Source organism: Bactrocera dorsalis, unplaced genomic scaffold (genome assembly GCF_023373825.1).
Source record: "Bactrocera dorsalis isolate Fly_Bdor unplaced genomic scaffold, ASM2337382v1 BdCtg024, whole genome shotgun sequence".
NCBI classification, from domain to species: Eukaryota; Metazoa; Arthropoda; class Insecta; order Diptera; family Tephritidae; genus Bactrocera; species Bactrocera dorsalis.
In genome coordinates, this window is record NW_026038075.1 from 49,636 (window position 1) to 71,559 (window position 21,924).

Genomic DNA, 21,924 nt, shown 5'->3' on the forward strand with positions numbered 1-21,924 from the left:
GTGAAACTTATACATATAAAGAGAAAAATTAAAAAGGAAGGAAATGCACACACAAGTACACTTTTTAATATCAAAATTTCATATCAAAATTACAAAAGAGTGTGGCGGCAGCAATTTCTCATTGAAAATATAAAATACGTAAGCAGTAAATTAAAATGCGTACCGTTCAATATAAATACATCTTTGGGGAACACATATAGCCCAGAGAATTGTATATCGTCACCTGAAATGCAAAATAAACGTATCATCAAAAAATTCGAAATTGAGTGTCTTATTGATTACGCTTCACTACTTCAAATTACAGACATAATATTAAATATGTTCAACATTTTCTGGTTCTGCGGTCATATATAAACCAGTTTTAACCAATATTAAAATTTTGTTTCACTCATGTTCCATTTTATTCCGTGTTTCATTCAAGCCACTGTAAATTTCTGAAAATGTTGTTACGTTATTTTGCATTTCAGGTGACGATATGTATGTTTATATTTCATAAAGTTACACATTCTTTGTACACAAGAACAAAACTTGTATAATGACTGAAATTTAAATGTGAAATGCGAAAAATAGCAAATCAGAGTTGTTTTCCATATATGTATATACTATACATACATATTTTTCGTTGTATGCATGTACTTAAAATTTAAAACAATTAAAGCAATGGCCAGTCTAAAGGCAATGCTAAATTAAGAACTCTGAATGAAACGCATCATATCTTTATTCTACCTTTTGTTGTAAAGAAAACTTAATTAATAATCAAAATGTTTTTTTTAGTTCCACAGTTATCGTACGCCATAAGCATAAAGGGGGTAACAATTGTTTTTGTATACTTTTGAAATACTTAACGGTGCACTATGGAAAAATTAAAACTAAATATTATTTATCGATTTCATCAATGTGCATGCGTGCCTGATTTTGTGTATATAAATTTTTTTTTTCGTACGACAACCATCTTTTGAATTTTAATTAGGGTACAACGTATGTAAATTTTTCTAACAAACAGCAAGAAGGACATAATAGCCTGATACAACCGATTATGGCAGACATTTACTTTCACATTTCCTTAAAATTATTAAAACTTTACAAAAACGATAAACTAAATTTAATTAAAAAACGGATTTGGTAAAATTAAAAATGTGTTTCCATGTGTGTATGTATGTATGTTTGTGTCCACTTAGTTTACGTCGCTCAATCAAGTTATCCAGCACTTCAGAATAAAGTCGAAATGACCGCTGCAATATTTTTGGCGTTACCTTCCCTCAATTTGAGGCCCACACTTTTACCATAACAACGAACGAAGAGGGCACGAACCTGATTTAAACGTTTTTCGCGTCTATTATAAAAAAAATATTTTAAGATACACTTCTATGAAATAAAATTGTCATAAGATTTAATTTACTCAGTCTTGTATCGATCTTCAGTTGGTTTCGGTGTCAACGATTTCTCTCTCTCTCCATGTTCGCCATTACTAGCAATCGCAGTGTCTTTCATTGTAGTTGGCAGTGTAGTATTACTTGTGTCAGAGCCATGACTGCTCGCAGCACTACTAAAACTAGTGCCACTTAAATTGCTGTCACCGCTTGGATTATGAACACTTGGACTGCTATCTACTGTATCGCTCCCACTATTCTTTGTAGTGCTGCCATTTGAATGTCTACTAGATTGAGTACTGCTGTTTGAATTCACTGAACCGCTCTCTGAACGTGTGGCAGCATGATTACTCATATAACTACCAGTTGCAACGGAATCTATGGAACCAGTTTCTGTCACTAAGTGCCAACTGCTGTTGGATGATACGGATTCTTGCCGTTGACGCGCCGCATTTGCACCTGGAACCGGCATAGGACTTGTGCGTGTACTATATTGGTAAGGTCGTATATTGCGAATTAAAAGATGTTTACACAAATTTGTAGGTATAGTTGTACATACCGTTTAGAATTAGGCGAACGATTAGGAATTGTAGTATTATTGGTCGTTGTTGCTTGTGGCGATGTGTTGGGTATTGTCATAGCGTTAAATGTATCAGTTACTTGCAAATCACAGTTGGATTTATTTGAAAAACTATCATTACTATCATGATCACAGGCGGCTAAAAATAGTTCTCTGAAAAGAAGAGAAAAAAATTAAAATAGAGAAAAGCTAGGTCTGTGTTAATATGCATTTTACTCTCTTAAAGCGGCATCATCTTCCATTTTTAGTCCGAGCCCACAACTACCACTACTGCTGGTTGTTTTAGTACGTTTTCTATGAAACAAAAAAAAAAAACATTAAGAAAATGGTTAAATTACTAAACAAAAATAAAAAGGAAAAGAAAGAAGGTAACTTCAGTTCCACCAAAGCTATAAAATTCCTCCAAGATACGAAAGATTCCATACAGGAACTTGATTTTGATAGGTCAGTTTGTATGACAGCTATATGCTAAGTGATACTATTTGAACAACTTTTTCGGAGATTGTAAAGTTGCTTTGGAAAATAATTCACGACAAAATTCGTTAATAAGTCATGTCAAATGAAAATGTCAAGACTGCTTGAAGAAGAGTTCGTTATGTTTCTTAACCGGAAACATATGGGCATCCTATGTAAATATACCACCGGAGACATCAGCAGTCCTATTATAAACCGGAGTGCAGTGTTCTGCATGGCTGAAGCTTCTTCGTCTGCGTTTCACTGCATCTAGGCCTTATCGGTGCTGCGAAGTTTATGAACGGCCGACCGATTGCAATGTAGTTGCCAACAACTTTTCCTTGTATTTCCCCCAGGCTGTCTAGCGTTATAGCCATTAATTTTATCGTTCAGTTTCTGTGGCAGCTATAATGGTTCCATATCGCCAGTTCCGACAAATGAGCAGTTTAGGGATAACGACGTGTGCAACATTTCAGATCAATATCTATTAAACTAATGGACTAGTTAGAGTATATGTATATACAAGCAAAGGGACATATAAACGGATATGGCTAACTCGACTAACCCATCGTACTGATCACTATATACATACAAATATATTATTGATTCTCCGACGTTTCTTTCTAGGTGAACTGTTAATATTCTAAAGTATTTAGTTAAAAAAATCTCAAATAATCCAACTTACCTATGCTCGCCTAAACTGAATTCTTCGCCTGCGATATATTTCAGCATGTGAAAACAAAAGAGTATAATGTCTTCGCCACGTTTCTCGCGACTTGGAAGTTGATGACCAAATAAATACCAATCGTAGGCCAAGGTGAAGTAAGTAATCTGTGTAGTATCTAGTGATTGATGTATAAGACCATCCGCCCAAAGCGATAGGCGTAGCAAACAGATGAACAGTGGGGTGCGATCCCAACCGCTTATACAATGTACCAAAAGGCCACTATTCTCTTCCTGCACATATTTAAGCATTGCCTTAAGATAATTTTGTGTGATCACCACCACATCCCAATTTCGGTATTCTTCCCAGTTTATATCAAGATCCATTGCGGGTCCGATTTTCGGTATACTTATGTGGGCATCGTTAAATGGGCTTTTCCAATTGTAATGCAAATTAGGTGCAGTATAACCATATTCACGAAATGTCTTAAAGAACTCACAACCGGGATATGGCAGGGCGAGTAAATTGAAATTTTTATAGTTATGCTCAGGATCGGCTTTCTCCGATGATGATATGCTACAATTAAAAAATTTTTGTTAAAAATTAGTAATTAATATTGCATGTAATATACTATATGTACATATATGCATACTTATTAGGACAAAAAATAAATTCGTTAAACGACAAAATTAACTCTTAAGAAGTAAGTTAGATCTAAGTTCGAGTGTAACCAAACATTTTATACTCTTACAACTTGCAGGGATCAAATCACGGAAGGCATTCTCCAAAATAGCCTTTAGCCTGCTTGGATCCTCTTTCATCGTCCTTTTCATGGAAGCTAAAAAAAATCGGGATGGGCCACTTCTGGGCTGTAGGACAGCTGCAGAAGCGTTGGGATGCCGAATTTGGTAAAGTAGCTGTTCACAAGAAAGCCCGAGTGAGCCGGGGCGATGCAACTTCCAATCGGCTGCGATATCTTGTCGGACCCGATTAACCCTTCGTTTGAGTCTCTTGAGGACTTCCCCGTAAAACTTAGCGTTAACGGTTTGTCCAGGAGGAACAAATTCATTCTTCCGGTCTTCATCAGCGACCTCTTTCCAGTCCTCCAAAAAGGACTAGTGCCTCAGACACCTTCACTTTTTGCTAAAGAAACATCTGGCTTTTTGCTAAAGAAACATAAGCCAGTTTGATCATATTATCTCTCTCGCAGATTTACCGAGTTTCACACAGAATTTAATCGCGTACCTTTTGTCTAACGAACGCTGCATTTTCGGCTTGCACCACTCACAGGAACACGTCGCGAGAAAATGTTTGTCCCCGCTCTCAAGGTGCTCGGAGACAACTGACCAGCCGCTAGTTCGTTAGCTAGGAACGCGCTTTACCGAATACAGTTGGCACGCGCACGCTCCGAAGTACAGTCGCGGCGGAAGAAAATCAGTCCTATTACTTTCTGAACAAACCCTGTATATATGGGATTTATATAGGATACTACTATGAGCAAAAAATAGTAAGACTTTGTTCATAATTTTGAAACTCCTAATTTATTCTTCTATTCTACTGATTCCATATCCTCGAAACAGTTGCTACTGCTACTTTCCGGAATAGCCTTCAATGCGCGTTGTGATTCCCGTGTCATTAGATGACTCAAAACGGTTTCCCAGAAGCGGTCATTTGAGTTTGCTAAATAACCAGAAATCTCACGGAGTTAAATCAGGCGAATTTGGTGGTTGCAGCAGGATATTGGTTGAAAATTTGGCGAAAGACTCACGAAGAATCAATGCAGTATGCGATGGTGCAAAAACCAAGAGTTGTCGGCCCATAATTGCAGCCTCTTTTTACGATTAGCTCACTGTTGATTGTTTGGCCGATCGGAAAGAAATCGGAGTGCACCACACCTCGTTGACACGTTTCCTTGCCTTGTTGACCATCAGTTGATGTCGATGGCCGTCCTGGACGTGGTTCGTCAACGCGACCCCTTTTGAATAATTTGTACCAATCAAAAACACTTGCTCGCGCTAAACAATTATCACCGAAGTATTTTTCCAATATTCGAAATGTTTCGGCACAAGAAATTTGATTCCGATTTTATCTACTTTTACCAAAAACCACATACTATTAACATGCCACATATTAAAAAATATTATTTATTAGTTATGTGGGGGATAAGTCAAGTTTTCGCCCAAATTTACCCATTTTAGGTACAAAGATACATGGTTATGAGTAAAACACGTTCTCTCATTTTCATTGAGATAAATCATATGTTGGCCAATATATGCGGTATAAAGTCTCCCGGACGTTCGAAAATCTTTATATTAGTTAATGGAGGATGGATTGACCCGATTCAACCCATTTTTGACACACAGACATATCATTGTAAGGAAATGAATATTCCTGACATTCAATTACATAGCTCACACATTGATAGGAATTATTCGTGTATAGTTCATCCCGTTTCTATTAATTGCTTATTGATTTGTACACTGGAGAGTGAAGCAGTCGGAAGGAATTTAAAATTGTGTTATATGTGAAGTTGGTGTGGCTTTGATCCGATTCTGCCATTTCCGCACTGTGAATATTGAGAGTAATGTCACGTACCAAATTTGGTTGAAATCAATCCGGCGGTGCCACGCCCATCGTCCAATTTTTACCCCGTCTCCCTTAAAGACCTCTCATATCCATACATATAACATTTGCTATAACTCTATGAATACCTACAAATGAAATACTTACGTTACAAAGTATTTGACCTTCCTTTGTTCAACCATCAAATCGGCGATAGTTTTGATATTGAGCGTATTTAGTAGGGCAATGTCACTTCTGATCGATTCGCTGTAGGAAAATGGTGATGGCGAATCATTTATTAATGAATCATCCGAAGAATCATCTTCGGTATGCGTTCGTTGTTGTGTTTCGTTGGTGGTACCCGATGTTATGTAATCATAAGCGTAACGAGAATAAGTTTCCTGCACCACAGATACTGTGGCTGATCGACAAATGTACTGGCCACGAAAATATATAACAGGTGCAACGAAGCGTTGACGACATCGTGCATATCTGGCACGAATTATAAGGTCACGTATTCTATTGGCATCATACATTTCTTCATAGATGGTACGTTGCTTTGGCGGACGTTGTGGTCGTGAGACGGTAACAAACGACTGAATACTGCTATCGCTATCACTGCCATTCCCTGTGGAGTTATCGCAACCATTGCTATTCTCATTTTCAAGTGTCGGAGTTATGCTGCGCGGGATGCTTCCATTGGAATGACGGTAGGGTTTTCGATTTTTTGCATTGCAATCACTGCCATTAGGACTTTCGAAAGCGTTTGCGCCGTTTGAATTACACGTGGTGTTCGGCGTACTATCAACGGTTGTTGCCACGTGGTCATGTTCGGATTCGGGCACAAAAATGGTTGGCGGGTAATGGTCAGTAAGTACGCCACCAGTATTATCTATTTGAAATGTATTGTAGTCAAGGCTCATCAGATACTCGCAATTATGTAGGATAAGCTCGTCCTGCGAAAGAAAAGAAAGTATGTATACATATGTTTATTTTTGCTATATATTTTTATTTCTTTATAATTTAAAAAAGTGTTTAATATGCCCATCATTTAAAAAGCGTAAGATGATTGCATTAGCCTAACCTTTCTTATCTTTCAATTCAATATTAAATACAATGCTCAGAACCCCAGTACTCGAAACATTATTTACTGTCTTTTGTTGGTTATATTTCTATAAACTTTCTCCTTTCAGAAATACTGTGTGTTTACTACCACACATAAAATAAAAGGTTTTTTCAAAACAATGCTTCAAAAGTAGACCAATAGGAACAGTAAACGACGTCATATTTTTCCCGCTCTTTTGAGATTTCTCTTTAGTAAGGTTTTCCATTTCATCATGGAAAGATATACGATCCAACAAGTTGAAATTATTAAAATTTACTACCAAAAATCGGAGTCAGTGGCCTCAACGTTAAAAGCGCTACGTCCTACTTATAGTCGTCATAATTATCGTCTAGTGGAAAAATTTGAATCCACAGGCACAGTACAAAATGTTCACGTGCCAGTGTGACAAAGAAGTGTGCATAGTGTCGAGCACATCAATTGAGGAAGACCCAAATCATTCTCTCACACGTCGTTCTCAAGCGTTGGGCATCTCTGTGACGTCGTTGTGGCGAGTTTTGTGTAAACATCGTGGCTTACATCATACATGATCAAACTGACGCAAGAACTGAAGCCGCTTGACCACCAGAATCGTCGTATGTTCGTGAAAAGAGCTGAGCAACAACTTAAAAATGATCCGGATTTTCATCGAAAAAGTCATCTTCAGCGATGAGACTCATTTCCGGCTAAATGGCTTCGTCAATAAGCAAAACATGCGTTAATGGTCAGGCAGCAAACCACACATACTCAATGAGGCACCATTGCATCTCGAAAAAATTACGGTTTCGTGCGGCTTATGGACTGGCGGTCATCACGCCGTACTTCATCCGTGATGATCAAGACCGGCACGTTACTGTAAATGGGAATCGCTACCGTTTAATGATAACCGAATATTTTTGGACCGAATTGAATGATACGGACTTGGATAATATGTGGTGCCAACACGACGGGACCACACGCCACACCGTGAATGTCACAATCAATTTATTGAAAACCAAGTTTGGTGAACGTGTTATCTCACGAAATGGCCCGATCAATTGGCCGCTTCGGTCGTGCGATTTGACGCCGTTAGACTATTTCCTGTTGGCTATGTCGAGTCTGTGATCTATACGAGTATATGTATGTCAATAAGCCAGTATCGGCCGATTTTGTTTTACGGTCTGACCGTCAAAAAAACTTGCGTAGTACTCTTATTGAAAACACCTATTCTTCTAAAATACTTTTTTTACGCTTCTCTTGAGGCGATTTATTTGCTATGTTCGGACTTTGTGGTGGATGCGGAAGAACCGCCAAACCAAGCTTTGGAAACTTCTGGCGAGTCACTATTAATATGTGTATGACCTGACGTTGTTCAGATAGAACGAAACTCATCTCCAACTGGTCAAATGTATCCGAATTAAGAGTTTTGGCTAGGGGAGCGGTTCATAGCAGAATGTGCTCTCTGTGTCACGAAAATTATAGCACAATCTTGACCATCAATTCTGGCTTGTCGCCGCTTACTTACGGCCTTACTTTGTTGTTAGTGGCCCACTTTTCATCAAAAAACCATCCGTTCCAAAAAGGCACCGATTTGGTTACGGTTCAGTAGAGGATTCACAGATGGAAATTCGGAACATGAGCTTATTTTGCATTAACTCGTTTGACCAGCAGACATCGAGCTTCTCTTTGTAACCAACCCTATTTAAATGATTCCAAACGGGTTTTTGTGCAATGTTCAATTTCTGGGCTTAACAGTGTTTACATGAAGATAGGACTTGACGATTTCTATTATTTTGTCGATATTTTCGAAAATCGACTTTCCAAAGCGTGGTGCATCTTTGTCGTCAGAATTGTGGGAACAGAAATAAAGCGATGATTTGCTTTTCAGGACAACAAATACTTTTTATATTTTTAGCAGCTTGTCTAGCGTTTTATAGCCGTATCTCTTAAAATACTACTGGTAGCGATTGTGGACACTGTCGAATCTTAAGTGAATATAGGACTTTGAAGAGGTTCAAATTTTACATTTGCGCCAAGACGCAGGTCGTCTAAAATTCACACTCAATATATTTAACAAATCAGCCATATAACGCAAAGTACATTATCCCACATGTCTATATGTATGTGCGTTTGTGTATCCATATGCATATTAGGAACAACAACTGATATCATATATAAACCAGAAATACTACAACGCTATGCACGAGGTCAATGAAATGTTGTTGACTTTGAGATGCGACAACATTCCGGAGTATAAAAAGGTACGTAGCGCATTAAAATCAGAAAGTCTGAAGCGTGTTGGGTTGCATATTTTACAATTACAAGCGCTTATTAATAAAACGCTTAACAAATCAGCGTGCATATTTCTTGGAATACTAGACGAAATAAGGAAACAAGCTCTAATAATAATAAAGAAATTAAAACAGGAAAAGATTTCGCAAATACATAGTCATACTTATTTTCTTGGTGTCAGAGTCAACGTGCATTTATTATGTTTTTTTAAGTACAGTTGCTTTGAAAGCATTCGGCGAGCCTTCTGGGCTTGAAAGCCGCACTATATAAACGCCAACAGCTAAAAGAGTTGCGAATTCGCATTTTGCACACATTTCATACATATTTTGTATATCCAAATACACATACGGTTTAATTTAATGCACGTAAAACTGTACTTTCGTAATTTATATATAGTTATGTTTGTAGATATACAGAGATAAATCACTATAGCGCCGGCAAAATTCCGGATTAACCGGTTTTATTACATTGTTATATGTGCATTTTTGTATGTAGATATGTATATTCATTTGTAGATGTCAGCTGCCGTACGCAGTGAACGTAAAAATCGTCAAAAGTACGAGGCAGGCAGACACCGGCGAACAATGACAGCGGCTGACACGTGTTGCATTATTCGATAAAAAGAAGAGTAGACATTTTAACAATTTGCAATTACAATGCTTTTACAACAATGTTCTACTAAAAGCTAAGAAAAAACAACGAAAGCTACCAGACTACTACAATCAAAAAGAACTACTCCCTACATACATACATACATACGCCCATCGAATGCAACAAAAATCACAACAATAATCAATGCCACACCCTGCCCTGTGGCTTGCATACATAGTGCAGGTATTTCGTTGCACTTATTTTTGTTGGTGTTGTTGCATTAGTAAGGCCGCTGTCTCAAGTCTAAAAGGCTAAAAATAACAAAAGTGTGATATACCGATCGACTCGTGCTCACTTATACAAGTACACAATTGCAATGATAGCCATCACACGATGAACTCTGCCGTACACTCGTTTAGCGAACAACAAACAACTTTGTTGATAAGTCAGCAACAGCGCGAAACCCCTGGTTGACGAGGTTGGCTGCGGCAACCAGTTTGAAAGTGTGGTGGCAATTTTTTGTTCGTTTTTCTTGTATAGCACGACAACGACTAAATGACGCCGCCGCTGGCGCAACGTTAAATGTGCGAAAAGTAATGCAATAAAATAAACACGAATAAGTAGTAAACAAAATTAAAAAAAATGCATTAAAAGCACGTGAAGAAAATAGTCGAATGTATTTGGCAGTACGAGCAAGCCCACGAGACAGTGGGGCAGACAACAGTTCTTTGATGTTCACAGTATTGGAAAATCTGATCAAATTTGAGTCGGACTAGTTCATTACATACCCTCAAACCTAATCGCAAAATATTTTTACTCTTGGAAAAGAAATTAATAACGAGTTTGCTAGAAATTTTGTGCATTCATTGGAATCTTCTTCTTCTTTACTGGCGTAGACACCGCTTACGCGATTATAGCCGAGTCAACACGTCGCTACGTGACGCCAATTGGATATTCCAAGCGAAGCCAGGTCCTTCTCCACTTGGTCCTTCCAACGAAAATTTTCTGCATGCGAGTTATCCATCCACCTCTGGTAATGTCGGTTACACCGAAAAGATTAAAATCTTCTAAGTAGTTGAAAATAGTCATGTTAGATGAAAGAGTTTTTGAATGTGACGTCGAAACAGTTCAATAATCTAGTGAATGGCGCTCCTGAAATGAGCCGAACCCAAAAAAATCGAAATTTGCTTAAGGCCACCCCAGCCGGGGTTTATAAAACAAGTGTTTGGAAAATTGGATTAAACGGGGGCAAACTTGGTTTAGAAATCGGGGGCAAATTTGATCAGATGGTATACATAAAAGCAATACCATATAATTGAGCACTAATTACACCAGATTCCCTTACACCAATAACAAACTAAGTGGTTCACGATTTTCGAAACCAGAAAGAACTGTGCATACATTGGATGGACAAAGCAGCAGTCAGCTGTCGGCTAATAGATCATTATAAAACTTTTTTTTTAGCAGAACGGCTGCCAGTGTGTCACCGGTGATCACGACAAAAAGCTACTCCCAGGTTCCAAGCAAAAGTATGCATATTGCGTTTTGGCCTAGGCGTGCATCATTTTTTTTTTTAGATATGTATTTTTTATTGATTGGTTATAACTGAGCCCACTGTGCTGCTGTTCGTATATGCCATTTAATAACACTACCTAATAAAACTGAATGTGCCAGCGTGTATATATATGCGAAACACATTGTGGGCAACCAAAGTTTATAAACGTCATACAGTGACACGTCATCAGTGACAGAAAACCTCAACGCTGCAAAAGGCAGAAAAGCAAATGAAAAGCATCAACAACCAACTAATAAACCGACTGATGCCCAGCACAAGCTTGTTTATGTACGCTCAATGCAAAACAGCCAAGACAACTGTTTAAGAGTATATGCATTATGCAAAGGCACGTATGAGTGAGTGTTTAGCTGCATTGCCTCGCCTTAAGTGAACAAAAATGCAATCACTGTTATCGCTCTCGTGTGTTGCCATTCAATGCAGCAGTGCCACGCTCCAATCGCAACGAGCAAACTACAAACGCTTCTGTGTGCCTGTTACTGCGTTTCAGCGATAGTCTGCAGCAATGTTCGTGCACTACTTTGCCATGAGTGTGTAGAAAGAAGCCTCACAGCACTGCACTGCTGCTGCTGCTGCTGCCGACGAGTGCAAGTAGTTTCAATAGTTTTGCGAAAGCAGGTCGGTGGCTGCGCTGGCTGACTAGTTGGCCGATTATCGCTCGAGTTCTTCGTGCCTTTTTTTGTGACATAAATACCGTGCCGCGGTTACCGACAGCCGGCGTTCATCGACACAGCAACAGAAGTGCAATGCAGTAAAACGTGGAATAAACTATACAAAATATGTATACAAAGGTATGTTTGGTCAAAATTCAGTTCGAGGCGTAGCCGCATCGGTACGCCAAGTCGTGAGTTGAACAAAACCCGGATTTTAAAGACTTTTCAACTGCTGGGTAAACAGCAGCAGCAGACGCATGCGCTCGCTACCACAATAAGACAGGGTTGGCCAGCGTTGTATGTAGCTTGCTAAAACTTCGCGTTTTGTTTGGGCTCGTAACTGCCAGCTTACTAGCTATTATGGCTAAATGCCATTGACTGTGCGACCTACACCCACCCGGCCAGCCGCCATCTCAGTACTCTCTATGTGTCTCGTTTACAAGGCGGTATTTGAAGCTGCAGCTACTAGCTACTACAATGGAGCTACTATTTGCGACTGTGATGCCGTTCACAGCCGCACTGCAAAGCGTGTTGTCTAGTTGTTGAGTTTAATTCATTTCTTTGACGTTGAGAGTTTGCCGGAGTTGAATGGCGACACACTTTTTGAGAAAAATACTATGCAACAATGCGGTGAATTTGAAGTCATTGTCGGTCGGTTTTATTTTTGTTTCCTCACTCTTGGTAGCCATGAATGAAAGACAAATCAGTCGGTATGTGTATCGTGAGTACGTGTACAAGCAAAGCTATTGATGGCCAAATTTGTTATGCAAAAAACCGGTTTAATGGTATTTACTGCACTTATGGCTGTGCCATTGTAAAAGTGCTTATATTTAGACGATTAATTACAATAATCAAAAATTTAAATAAATATAGTAGACATGCACAATGATTTAATTAACCAAAAGTATTTTTGAGTCAGCAGAGATCAATGTACTGACGTGGAATGCATTCACGCGGTTGGTCAATGATTTGGATAGTTGTAATTTTAAAATCAAATATTTCAATAAAATGCAGAAAACCCGCTGCCGCAAGAAATCTCACGTCAAATTCGTTGTTGTTATAGTTCCTGGCCGGATGAACTCCGGGTGAAATCCGGTTACGGAGATCCGGCTGTCGTAGGTATTGTGGACTTCCCGTTAAATAACTTCGTCGACAACCAACTTAAATGTTACCATCCTCGAGGGGACTAGACAACCGCTACGACAACAAGAACATCCTTTTTCTTATTTAGACAAATGTTGCCGAGTCAAGTGACCTTGGGCGTATAAAAATCCATGTCCGTTTCGCTTACGAAGACCCAGCCGTCGTGGGCCACATTCCTAGCCTAAAGCAAATATGAATAAAATATTTAATAAACCTGGCGACAGTTCCTGAAGCAAAAGGAAAGATGCACAATTTGAATATCTCAACTAAGTAAAATAAACAGAGTTGATCTTGTCGAGGTATTGTCTACTCATTCAACACTTACTTATGTATGTGTACCCATCTAACAAATATTAGAAATTTGTCTAGACACCTGATTGAAAACAATAGACGAAATCGGCGGGGGATTATGTGCCCAAGAACAAAGCTGACAATGCCCATGGGCAAATACGCCAGCATGTTCCAAATAGAAGTATTCGTAATCACCTCATATTTTTCTTCGGAAAAAACCTTTTAATCAACATATAGTAATTTGCGGCGATAGCCGGACTGCACTGAAGGCAATAACATCAAGCACAAACTAAGTTCCGTAGGCGAATGAAATAAAGTTCGACTATTTTGTGCTCTGGGACTCACAGGTATTGAAGGGAAGGAGATAACAGGCAAACTTGCGAAAGAAACGGTCTCGGGGCCGCCGAGCAAACATATGGACCTAATAGGAATGAGCTCTGATAAAACTTGTCGCTTCTGTGAGCTAAAGCCCGAAACGACGGCGCACATATTGTGGGAATGGGATGGGGGTGACTAGAAGGCTGACGCAACTAGGATCCAGGCAGCCAGAGCAAGGTCATATTATATCCTTGAATCCCTCAAGAATCCTAGATTTTCTTAGAACTTCAGGATTGAACGAAACAATATGAAAGAATTAGACCTATGTACATATGATCGCATTTTCTCACCCGAATGCACCTTGCCACATGCGTAAATAATTTTTCAGCGTAAATAACCGCCGTTGTGCCGTTTTAGAAATTGAATGACTTAACGCTTCCATTGAATAGGAGCAAATATGCACTCAATACCGCCAAGCCCAAATTATAGTTAAAAGGTTAATTTTTCCGATTTTTGGTTGGATTGCAATAGTTATCAAATTAGGGCATTCAAATTAATTGGAATGTGTAGTGAGAAATCCATTGAAACTAATTTTCCGAATACGTGCGTGGGCACACGTACACGTTAGCATGTAGTGAGAAATTAAAAAAAAACATATGCATATAATATATACACATATGTATATAAAATAAGGGGCATAATGTCTTCAAAAACAAGTTCTCAACATAATGCAATCAAGAAGTGGCCTAGAAATGCTTGTAAATAAATACCTTTATGTAAATGTATATATGTATGTACATACATATATACATATGATGTATTTATATTAAGCCCACATAAATTGATAAAGAAAGTGGAACGCAATGTTGTTGACAGCAGATAGTTGTTCACGGTATCTGTACATACAAACATATCTTTGTGTATATAATATATACTGCCTTTATTGCCTTTAGGGCAACTTTCTTATATCGAATGGCCAAACCGAAAGTATATTGAATAATTTTTGCTATATGGTATAGTGGTCCGATGTCGGTGGTTCCGACAAATGAGCAGTTTCAGGGGAAGAATGACGTGTGCAACACTCCAGATTGATATCTCAAAAACTGAGGAACTAATTCGCGTATATACATACACATAAACATACAAAAACATTATGTACATATGTATATACATATTATACGGTCTCCGACGTCTTCTTCTGAATAACCCTGTTCATGGTATAAAAAGGCTCAAAATTAATCTTTTGTAGAAAACTTTTTCAAATTTCTATTTTTTATTGCAAAATAATTCAAAAACTTTTATAATGTACATTTTTGTTATAGTGACAGAAAATCCTTAATATATGTAATTTAAAGGAATGCGGCCGATTTGAAAGTTCTTGGCCGGATAAAAATACGGGTCTGCTATGGTTACGCCGATCCCACTTGTGATGGGAACGAACATCTATAATATAAATCAATCCAAGGATGACCAACGAATTACAAAAATAACACTAAATAACAAAACTGAAGGAAAATTTTGGGACTGATGTGAAAGAGGGTTGCGAGGTATTTGAAGTGTCTTGATTACGAATTTGAGTTAAAAAATTTGTGTCATTTTTTGTAGAAGTATGGTGGTTTGACCCCTACTTCCCTTTACGGCAACACAAAAAATCGTACGTTTTAAGGCATTTTTACTATAATTTCTGGTTTCTTCTTCTTCTTAATTGGCGTAGGCATCGCTTACGCGATTATAGCCGAGTTAACAACAGCGCGCTAGTCGTTTCTTCTTTTCGCTATGTGGTGCCAATTGGATATTCCACGCGTAGCCAGGTCCTTCTCCACTTGGTCCTTCCAACGGAGTGGAGGTCTTACTTTTCCTCTGCTTCCTCCGGCGTCTACTGAGTCGAATACTTTCAGAGCTGGAGTGTTTTCGTCCATTCGGACAACATGACCTAGCCAGCGTAGCCGCTGTCTTTTAATTCGCTGAACTATGTCAATGTCGTCATATATCTCATACAGCTCATCGTTCCATCGAATGCGATATTCGCCGTGGCCAACGCGCAAAGGACCATAAATCTTTCGCAGAACTTTTCTCTCGAAAACTCGCAACGTCGACTCATCAGTTGTTGTCATCGTCCAAGCCTCTGGCAAGAGTTATCCTGCGTTGGATTTCCAGGCTGACATTGTTGGTGGTGTTTACGCTGGTTCCAAGATAGACGAAATTATCTACAACTTCAAATTTATGACTGTTAACAGTGATGTGAGAGCCAAGTCGCGACTGCGACGACTGTTTATTTGATGACAGGAGATATTTCGTCTTACCCTCGTTCACTGTCAGACCCGTTTGTTTTGTTTCCTTGTCCAGTCTGGAGAAAGCAGACCATGACAAACGAAATAAGGACTACGAATTGAGGGCATTACCTGGAATGTCCGGTCACTTAATTGGGAAAGTGCCGCTGCCCAGCTGGTTGATGTCCTCGTGAAAATAAGGCTGACATCACCGCCGTCCAAGAAATGCGATGGACGGGACAAGGACTGAGGGAGGATGGAGTCATGTGTAGAAGTTCACGCAAGTGAGGAAAGTTCTCTGATCGCCATTCACTTGGGAGTGGCGAGAAACGATTCTTTTACATATGACTCAAGCAGCTCACGACTTCCGTTCTTGGACCAAGTATCCTCTGGGTAGCCTAAGAACTTCCGTTTGAAGGCGAGCTAAAGTGAGAAAGCGAAACATCCCCTGCATAGGGTTGTGCGCTGGGTTTGGGACTCGCCACGTAAAAAAAACACTCCCAATGAAAAATGAACAACAGCCTCGGATGAAAGACCCTCCTTTTGAATTTCTGGTTTCAGCAACCCAAAATTAGCAAGAAATAGCCAGTAACATTGCAGTCGTAAAATGACTGTAAACTAGTGTAATTGTTAAACACATCCACAACCAGAGGATAATAGGTAAAACAAATCTGAAAATTAGAAAATATCGAATGTTCGTGCATCAGCTAGCTCAAATCCGAAAATTATACATAAATAGGACTATAAATATGTATACAACGTAACCCAGAAACGTGGTATTCAATACTAGAAATGACAGAATAGTACACAATATACATACATATATAAATATATTGAAAGCGTAGGGAAATTGTATTAACGTACGCAGCGGCATGTCACGTATTCTGGCAGCCACGTAACCGATATTCGATGCATTTGCTCAAACAGGTGGACTCGAACAAATTGAAAGTGAAATTTTCGTCCTTATATATTATATGAATGCAGGTTTTATTGGGAGTTGAGTGATTCCGCTAGACTAGAGATATCTATGTACATATGTACATACATATGTATGTATATAAAAATATTTTTATTTTCACTTCTTTGTATACATATAACAAGTGAAGCAGAATAAAGAAAATACCATATGCAAGATAAAAATTTTAATTGATATTTTCGTAAATATGTGTGTATGAGTGTATGTAGTCACAAGTCACAAGTACAAATATCATATACATACATATATAGCAAATGCATACATATACATAAGTACATGTATTTTAAATTTGTGCAATTGCTTTGTGATTTTTTTAAATTTTATCAACAATTAAACAAACCAACCCGCCGCATCAACAACGTGCTAACCACATCACCAGCCAACCGCAGAGCTTTGTGGGTCTATGGTCTTCTGCTGCCACCTATTTATAACTCCGTTAGCGACCAGATAGAATTCACCCGTCTAGCGGACTTCTGCCTTCGTACACGGCATGGGTGAAAATACAATGTTGTGCAAATCATATGCAACATACACACGTCAAATTTGAAAGCAGACATACCCTCAAAATCCAACGATTTTTTTTAATAAACAAGCTGCATTTGTTTTACACAATACTGTATATATTTATAAATAGCACTGCATAATATATGAGTATGTGCATGCATACATACATATATACACATACGTACATAAATATATGTATATGTAGCTACACCAAAACATAAAAGTATTGGAACGATTAGCTAAAATGCATTTGCTAAAAGAAAATCATACCTCCAATATATGAAGGTAAGGTCACCTAATCTGATCAAGAGTTATATTAGAATCATATTTTTATCGTTCTAGACTTTGCATACGCATTAAATTGAGTTTTGATTATTGTTTAACAAACGAAACCTTTACTTTTGCGACCAAGTGTAATATATGCATTTAAATATCTGTGTATATTTTTTTATTTGATTGTGAAACAGCTGCCCTTGAATAGTGAAAGTGGTAGCGATAAAAATATCTACATACCTATATACACGTGCATTGGAATGTGATAAGTTAAGTTTTGTCACTTTTATTGTTGGCAAAATACGCATTTTGCATTGTTTAATAAAAAAGGCAATATAGCGCAGTTATATTTTTTAATGTTGTAAGACATTTTCAAAGGTAATTTTTTTAAAATGAAATAGCAACCATAATTATTGCTTGAATTTTATATATTAAGATCTTATGTAAATTTAGAAATACTGAAAAAATTACGAAAATAAAATATAAATTGGAATAACATTGGATCAAATTTGACCCGGACAGTTTATTCAAACTGCGCTTATAAAACAATTTCGATAATTTTCCTTATTAGATTGTTATCTTTAAGACGTTCGAGTGATCCAAATATTTCAACTATGTTTGACAGCTGTTTGCTTACGACGCAAAGAGTTTGTTCATCAATTTTTGCCAAAGAAAAGAATTTAACAATGATTTTCTTTGAATTTTTTGTTTCTAATTGAACCACGGCCACGGAATAGTTAAAAATATTGCTGAAATGTTTTATGGAGCCGTGGGTTTATGAATATGACGTCGAAACTGTCAAAACGAGGCGTCTCATTGAAGCAAGTCGTGGTAAACGAATGGATTTGTGGGGAGAAAAGTCTAGTATTTTTCACCACGACAATGCGTCGTCACATTATAGCATGATTGTGACTGACTGATTGGCCAAATAAGATACGAGAGTCGTAACTTAGCCACGGTTTCTGCCAGATTTGGCTCATTGTGACTTTTGTTCATTGAAAACATTAAAAGACATTTGCTGAAGGCACTGTAAGCAATGCCAGCTGAAGCTTTTAACAAGGGTATGGTACTGCTTGAATTGACTCAAAAGGAGGCTTTCATATAATATAGATTTGTATTACAATACAATATAATGCTGTTTTTCGACAGGCTATTTTTTTCATATCAAAAAGCTTAAAACTTACAAAATATATAACGACCTCTAGCAAAATTACCGCATTTACATAAATTATTCGCATACATACTTGTATGTACAGTACACACAACAGTTAATGTAATTAATTTTAATTAGCAACATATGTATTTAAGTATTCAAATTTAATGCCTGCTGAACACAATAAGCGCCGCTGATAACCTTCTGCCCATTCGCTCGAAAGTTGCTGTGTGGCATTTCACCGCGTGAGTTGTTGCTAAATACCTATGTATATAAATATGCAATTTCATATTTCCGCGCATTATTCATACATACATACATATCTAGTATATGTAACTTTTACATCCATACATATTTACAGTTGTTGTGTATTTGCTTTTTTAAGTTTTTTTCCTATTATTGGCATTTGCATGACGACAGCAAATGATGAAACAGTTAGTAGGCGCCATAACGTGAAATTTTACATCTGTTATTTTTCAGTATAAAATAAATTTAAAACAAGAAAAAACGTTAACTTCGGCTGCACCGAAGCTAATATACCCTTCACAGGTGCATTTCTTTTAGTAACTATGTGTTTAGTTTGTATGGAATCTATATGCTATAGTAATCCGATCTGAACAATTTTTTCGGAGATTATATTATTATCTTAAGCAGTAATCCATGTCAAATTTCGTGAATACACCACGTCAAATGCGAAAGTTTTCCATACAAGCTTTTGATTCCGATCGTTCGGTTTGTATGGCAGCTATATGCTATAGTGAGCCGATCTGAACAATTTCTTCGGAGATTACATTGTTGCCCTAGAAAATAACCTGTGCCAACTTTTGTGAAGATACATTATCAAATGTGAAAGTTTTCCATACAAGAACTTGATTCCGATCGTTCAGTTTGTGTGGCAGCTATATGTTATAGTAGTCCGATATCGGCAGTTCCAACAAATGAAAAGAAAATGATGTTTGCAAAATTTCAAAATGATATCTTAAAAACTGAGGGACTAGTTCGTATATATACAGACGGACAGACAGACGGACATGGCTAAATCGACTCAGCTCAACGTACTGATTATTTATATATGTATATACCATATAGGGTCTCCAACGCTTCCTGGCAAACTTAGTATACTCTGTTCTGGGTATAAAAATGATAACTGTTGTACCGCAAGATCTAATTCGCTTATCGCAATACATTTTAAACCAGTGCTCACCGCACACATGTTTGTATGTATGTATTAATTACATACTGTGTGCATCTGTATGCACAAGTGCATGTGAATAACCGACACTAGGCAACCCCATAGGCACTAAAACTGGATCTGAAAATCATTGAAAATGTTGGAAATCAAACTAATCACTATATTAAAAAAAATTGTTAAGAATTTAATTGAACTAAAAGTGGTATATTTCCAACCAAAATATAACCAGCCATACTATAAAAGTAACTACTGTATCAAACACTATAAAAATTAAATTACCTACGTTATATGAACTTCGAGTAGACCCTCCAAACGAATTTAATTAAAATATAATATGCAATAGTTTTGGAGTATTGGTTTTTAATGAACATAAGCTTATTTCGTATTCTTTTAGGAAATTAATGTACCTTTACTAGTCCAGAATCATTTGCACACATTTTTCAAAATATTCACATCTGATTTCCTCGAACACACTTAACTGCATTGCACATGCTCATCAATTCTTATGTACATATGTATATAGTCGCACATGCATACGTACTGTAAATAAGTGCAAATGTATGTAATTTGCAAAAGTGGGTTGTTTAGGCGGCATTTATGACGTTTGCGACATAGCGGCGCCAACACGACCGTTCACGATGTGTAATATGCCGGTAGCCGAGCATGAAACGATGAAATCGTGTGTAATAACGCAAAAACGTGACTCTTGAATGACGTATTCGTGGTACTTATGCAAGTATGTGGCTTTTACGCCTAAAAGCGTGCCACGCTGTTCTTTAATATTTCTTAACTATTGCCGCCATGCCACACGGTAGATAAACGCATCTCATTTAGTAATCGCACATAACTTTAATACGTAAACTACAAATAACATTATAACTATGGGCACAAATATTTTAATTAAAAAAAAATGTATTCTAATTAGGTAGTACTATAACCTCCAATTCGATAAATCAAAGTTAAACTACATGTATGTTAAATAAAAGTAGACTCACTAATGATCCAGGCTCAGTTGTAGAAGCATCGAAGGCTTTTTTTGAGAAAACCGTCATTAAATCAACCAAATCCGATTCGATAATGCCCACTTTAACTTTTAAACCCGATTCTTTTGCCATTTTAACGCCACACTTTTCCTTTGCTTCATCCACCGTCACTTGTTATACCTTGCCTGCGGAAATTGTCAGGCGTAATTTTAAATTTTAACACAAATTCCAGCTGCTAAGAATATTTTTTGTAAACTTAAAAACTCAATTTAAACAAGAATATATTTTAGCAATCTGGGGAGCGTCTGCTACATTCAGAGACCATTCTCTAATGTTTGATGTCAAATAGAGCTAACAAATACCGTACAAGACTGTACTGCGGTATGCAAAATATTAAACTGTTTTTTTATTTTTCTTATTTTTGTTGTTGTACATGTATACATTTAACTCAATAACTTTTTTAAACTGTATTGGATGGTTTTTGGCACCGTTAGTTTTATATTTTTTTTGCACATTTATGTTTATTTATATTTGTAGGTATGTATTTGTATATTTGCTTTTTTTTTGTTGACGTAATTAGGACTAAAGTATTTAATTTTGTATTCCTATGCCCCGCACAACACTAATTTCGGCAGACTCGCGTTTTTCACAAGTGGAGCGTAGCAAATTGTCAACTCTATGAAATAGTTTTACTGATATATTTCAAAAGATAGCACTTTTTAAATCACTGACACCGTATTTATTCGATGAACACAAAATTATTGTGGATACAAAAATTGTATTTAATTCCAATTTGTTTTTTGCGTTTCTAATTAAAGACAACTAGGGGTAAGCGTGTTCGAATTGGTATTTCGTTGGTAAAAGCATAAACGAGAATGACAGCAAATAAAGTAGGGGAAACAAGTCAAAGATAATCCACAGGGGCGGTTCGTAAATTTTTCTGACACATACGCGAATGTCATACGAAAACATAAAACCAAAAAAAGTGATGCCCTTCACATT

At 37.4% G+C, this 21,924-nt stretch overlaps 1 protein-coding gene across 2 annotated transcripts; it reads right to left on the minus strand.

Annotated features, from left to right (window-relative positions):
- Positions 1 to 933: 933 nt before the first annotated feature.
- On the minus strand, positions 934 to 21,803 carry LOC105229147 (myotubularin-related protein 14). 2 transcript variants are annotated; one of them, XM_011209247.4, is made up of 7 exons: positions 20,935 to 21,803; positions 5,798 to 6,585; positions 3,089 to 3,643; positions 2,167 to 2,244; positions 1,930 to 2,103; positions 1,400 to 1,858; positions 934 to 1,333 (listed from the first exon to the last, which is right to left on the minus strand). In XM_011209247.4, exons 1-7 carry the CDS (start codon positions 21,052 to 21,054, stop codon positions 1,210 to 1,212), a joined length of 2,298 nt encoding a protein of 765 aa, XP_011207549.2. In that variant the 5' UTR covers positions 21,055 to 21,803; the 3' UTR covers positions 934 to 1,209. The 2 variants fall into 2 exon arrangements, with proteins under 2 accessions (XP_011207549.2, XP_029407356.2); XM_029551496.2 differs by lacking the exon at positions 20,935 to 21,803 and adding an exon at positions 20,347 to 20,453.
- Between the last annotated feature and the right edge of the window lie 121 nt (positions 21,804 to 21,924).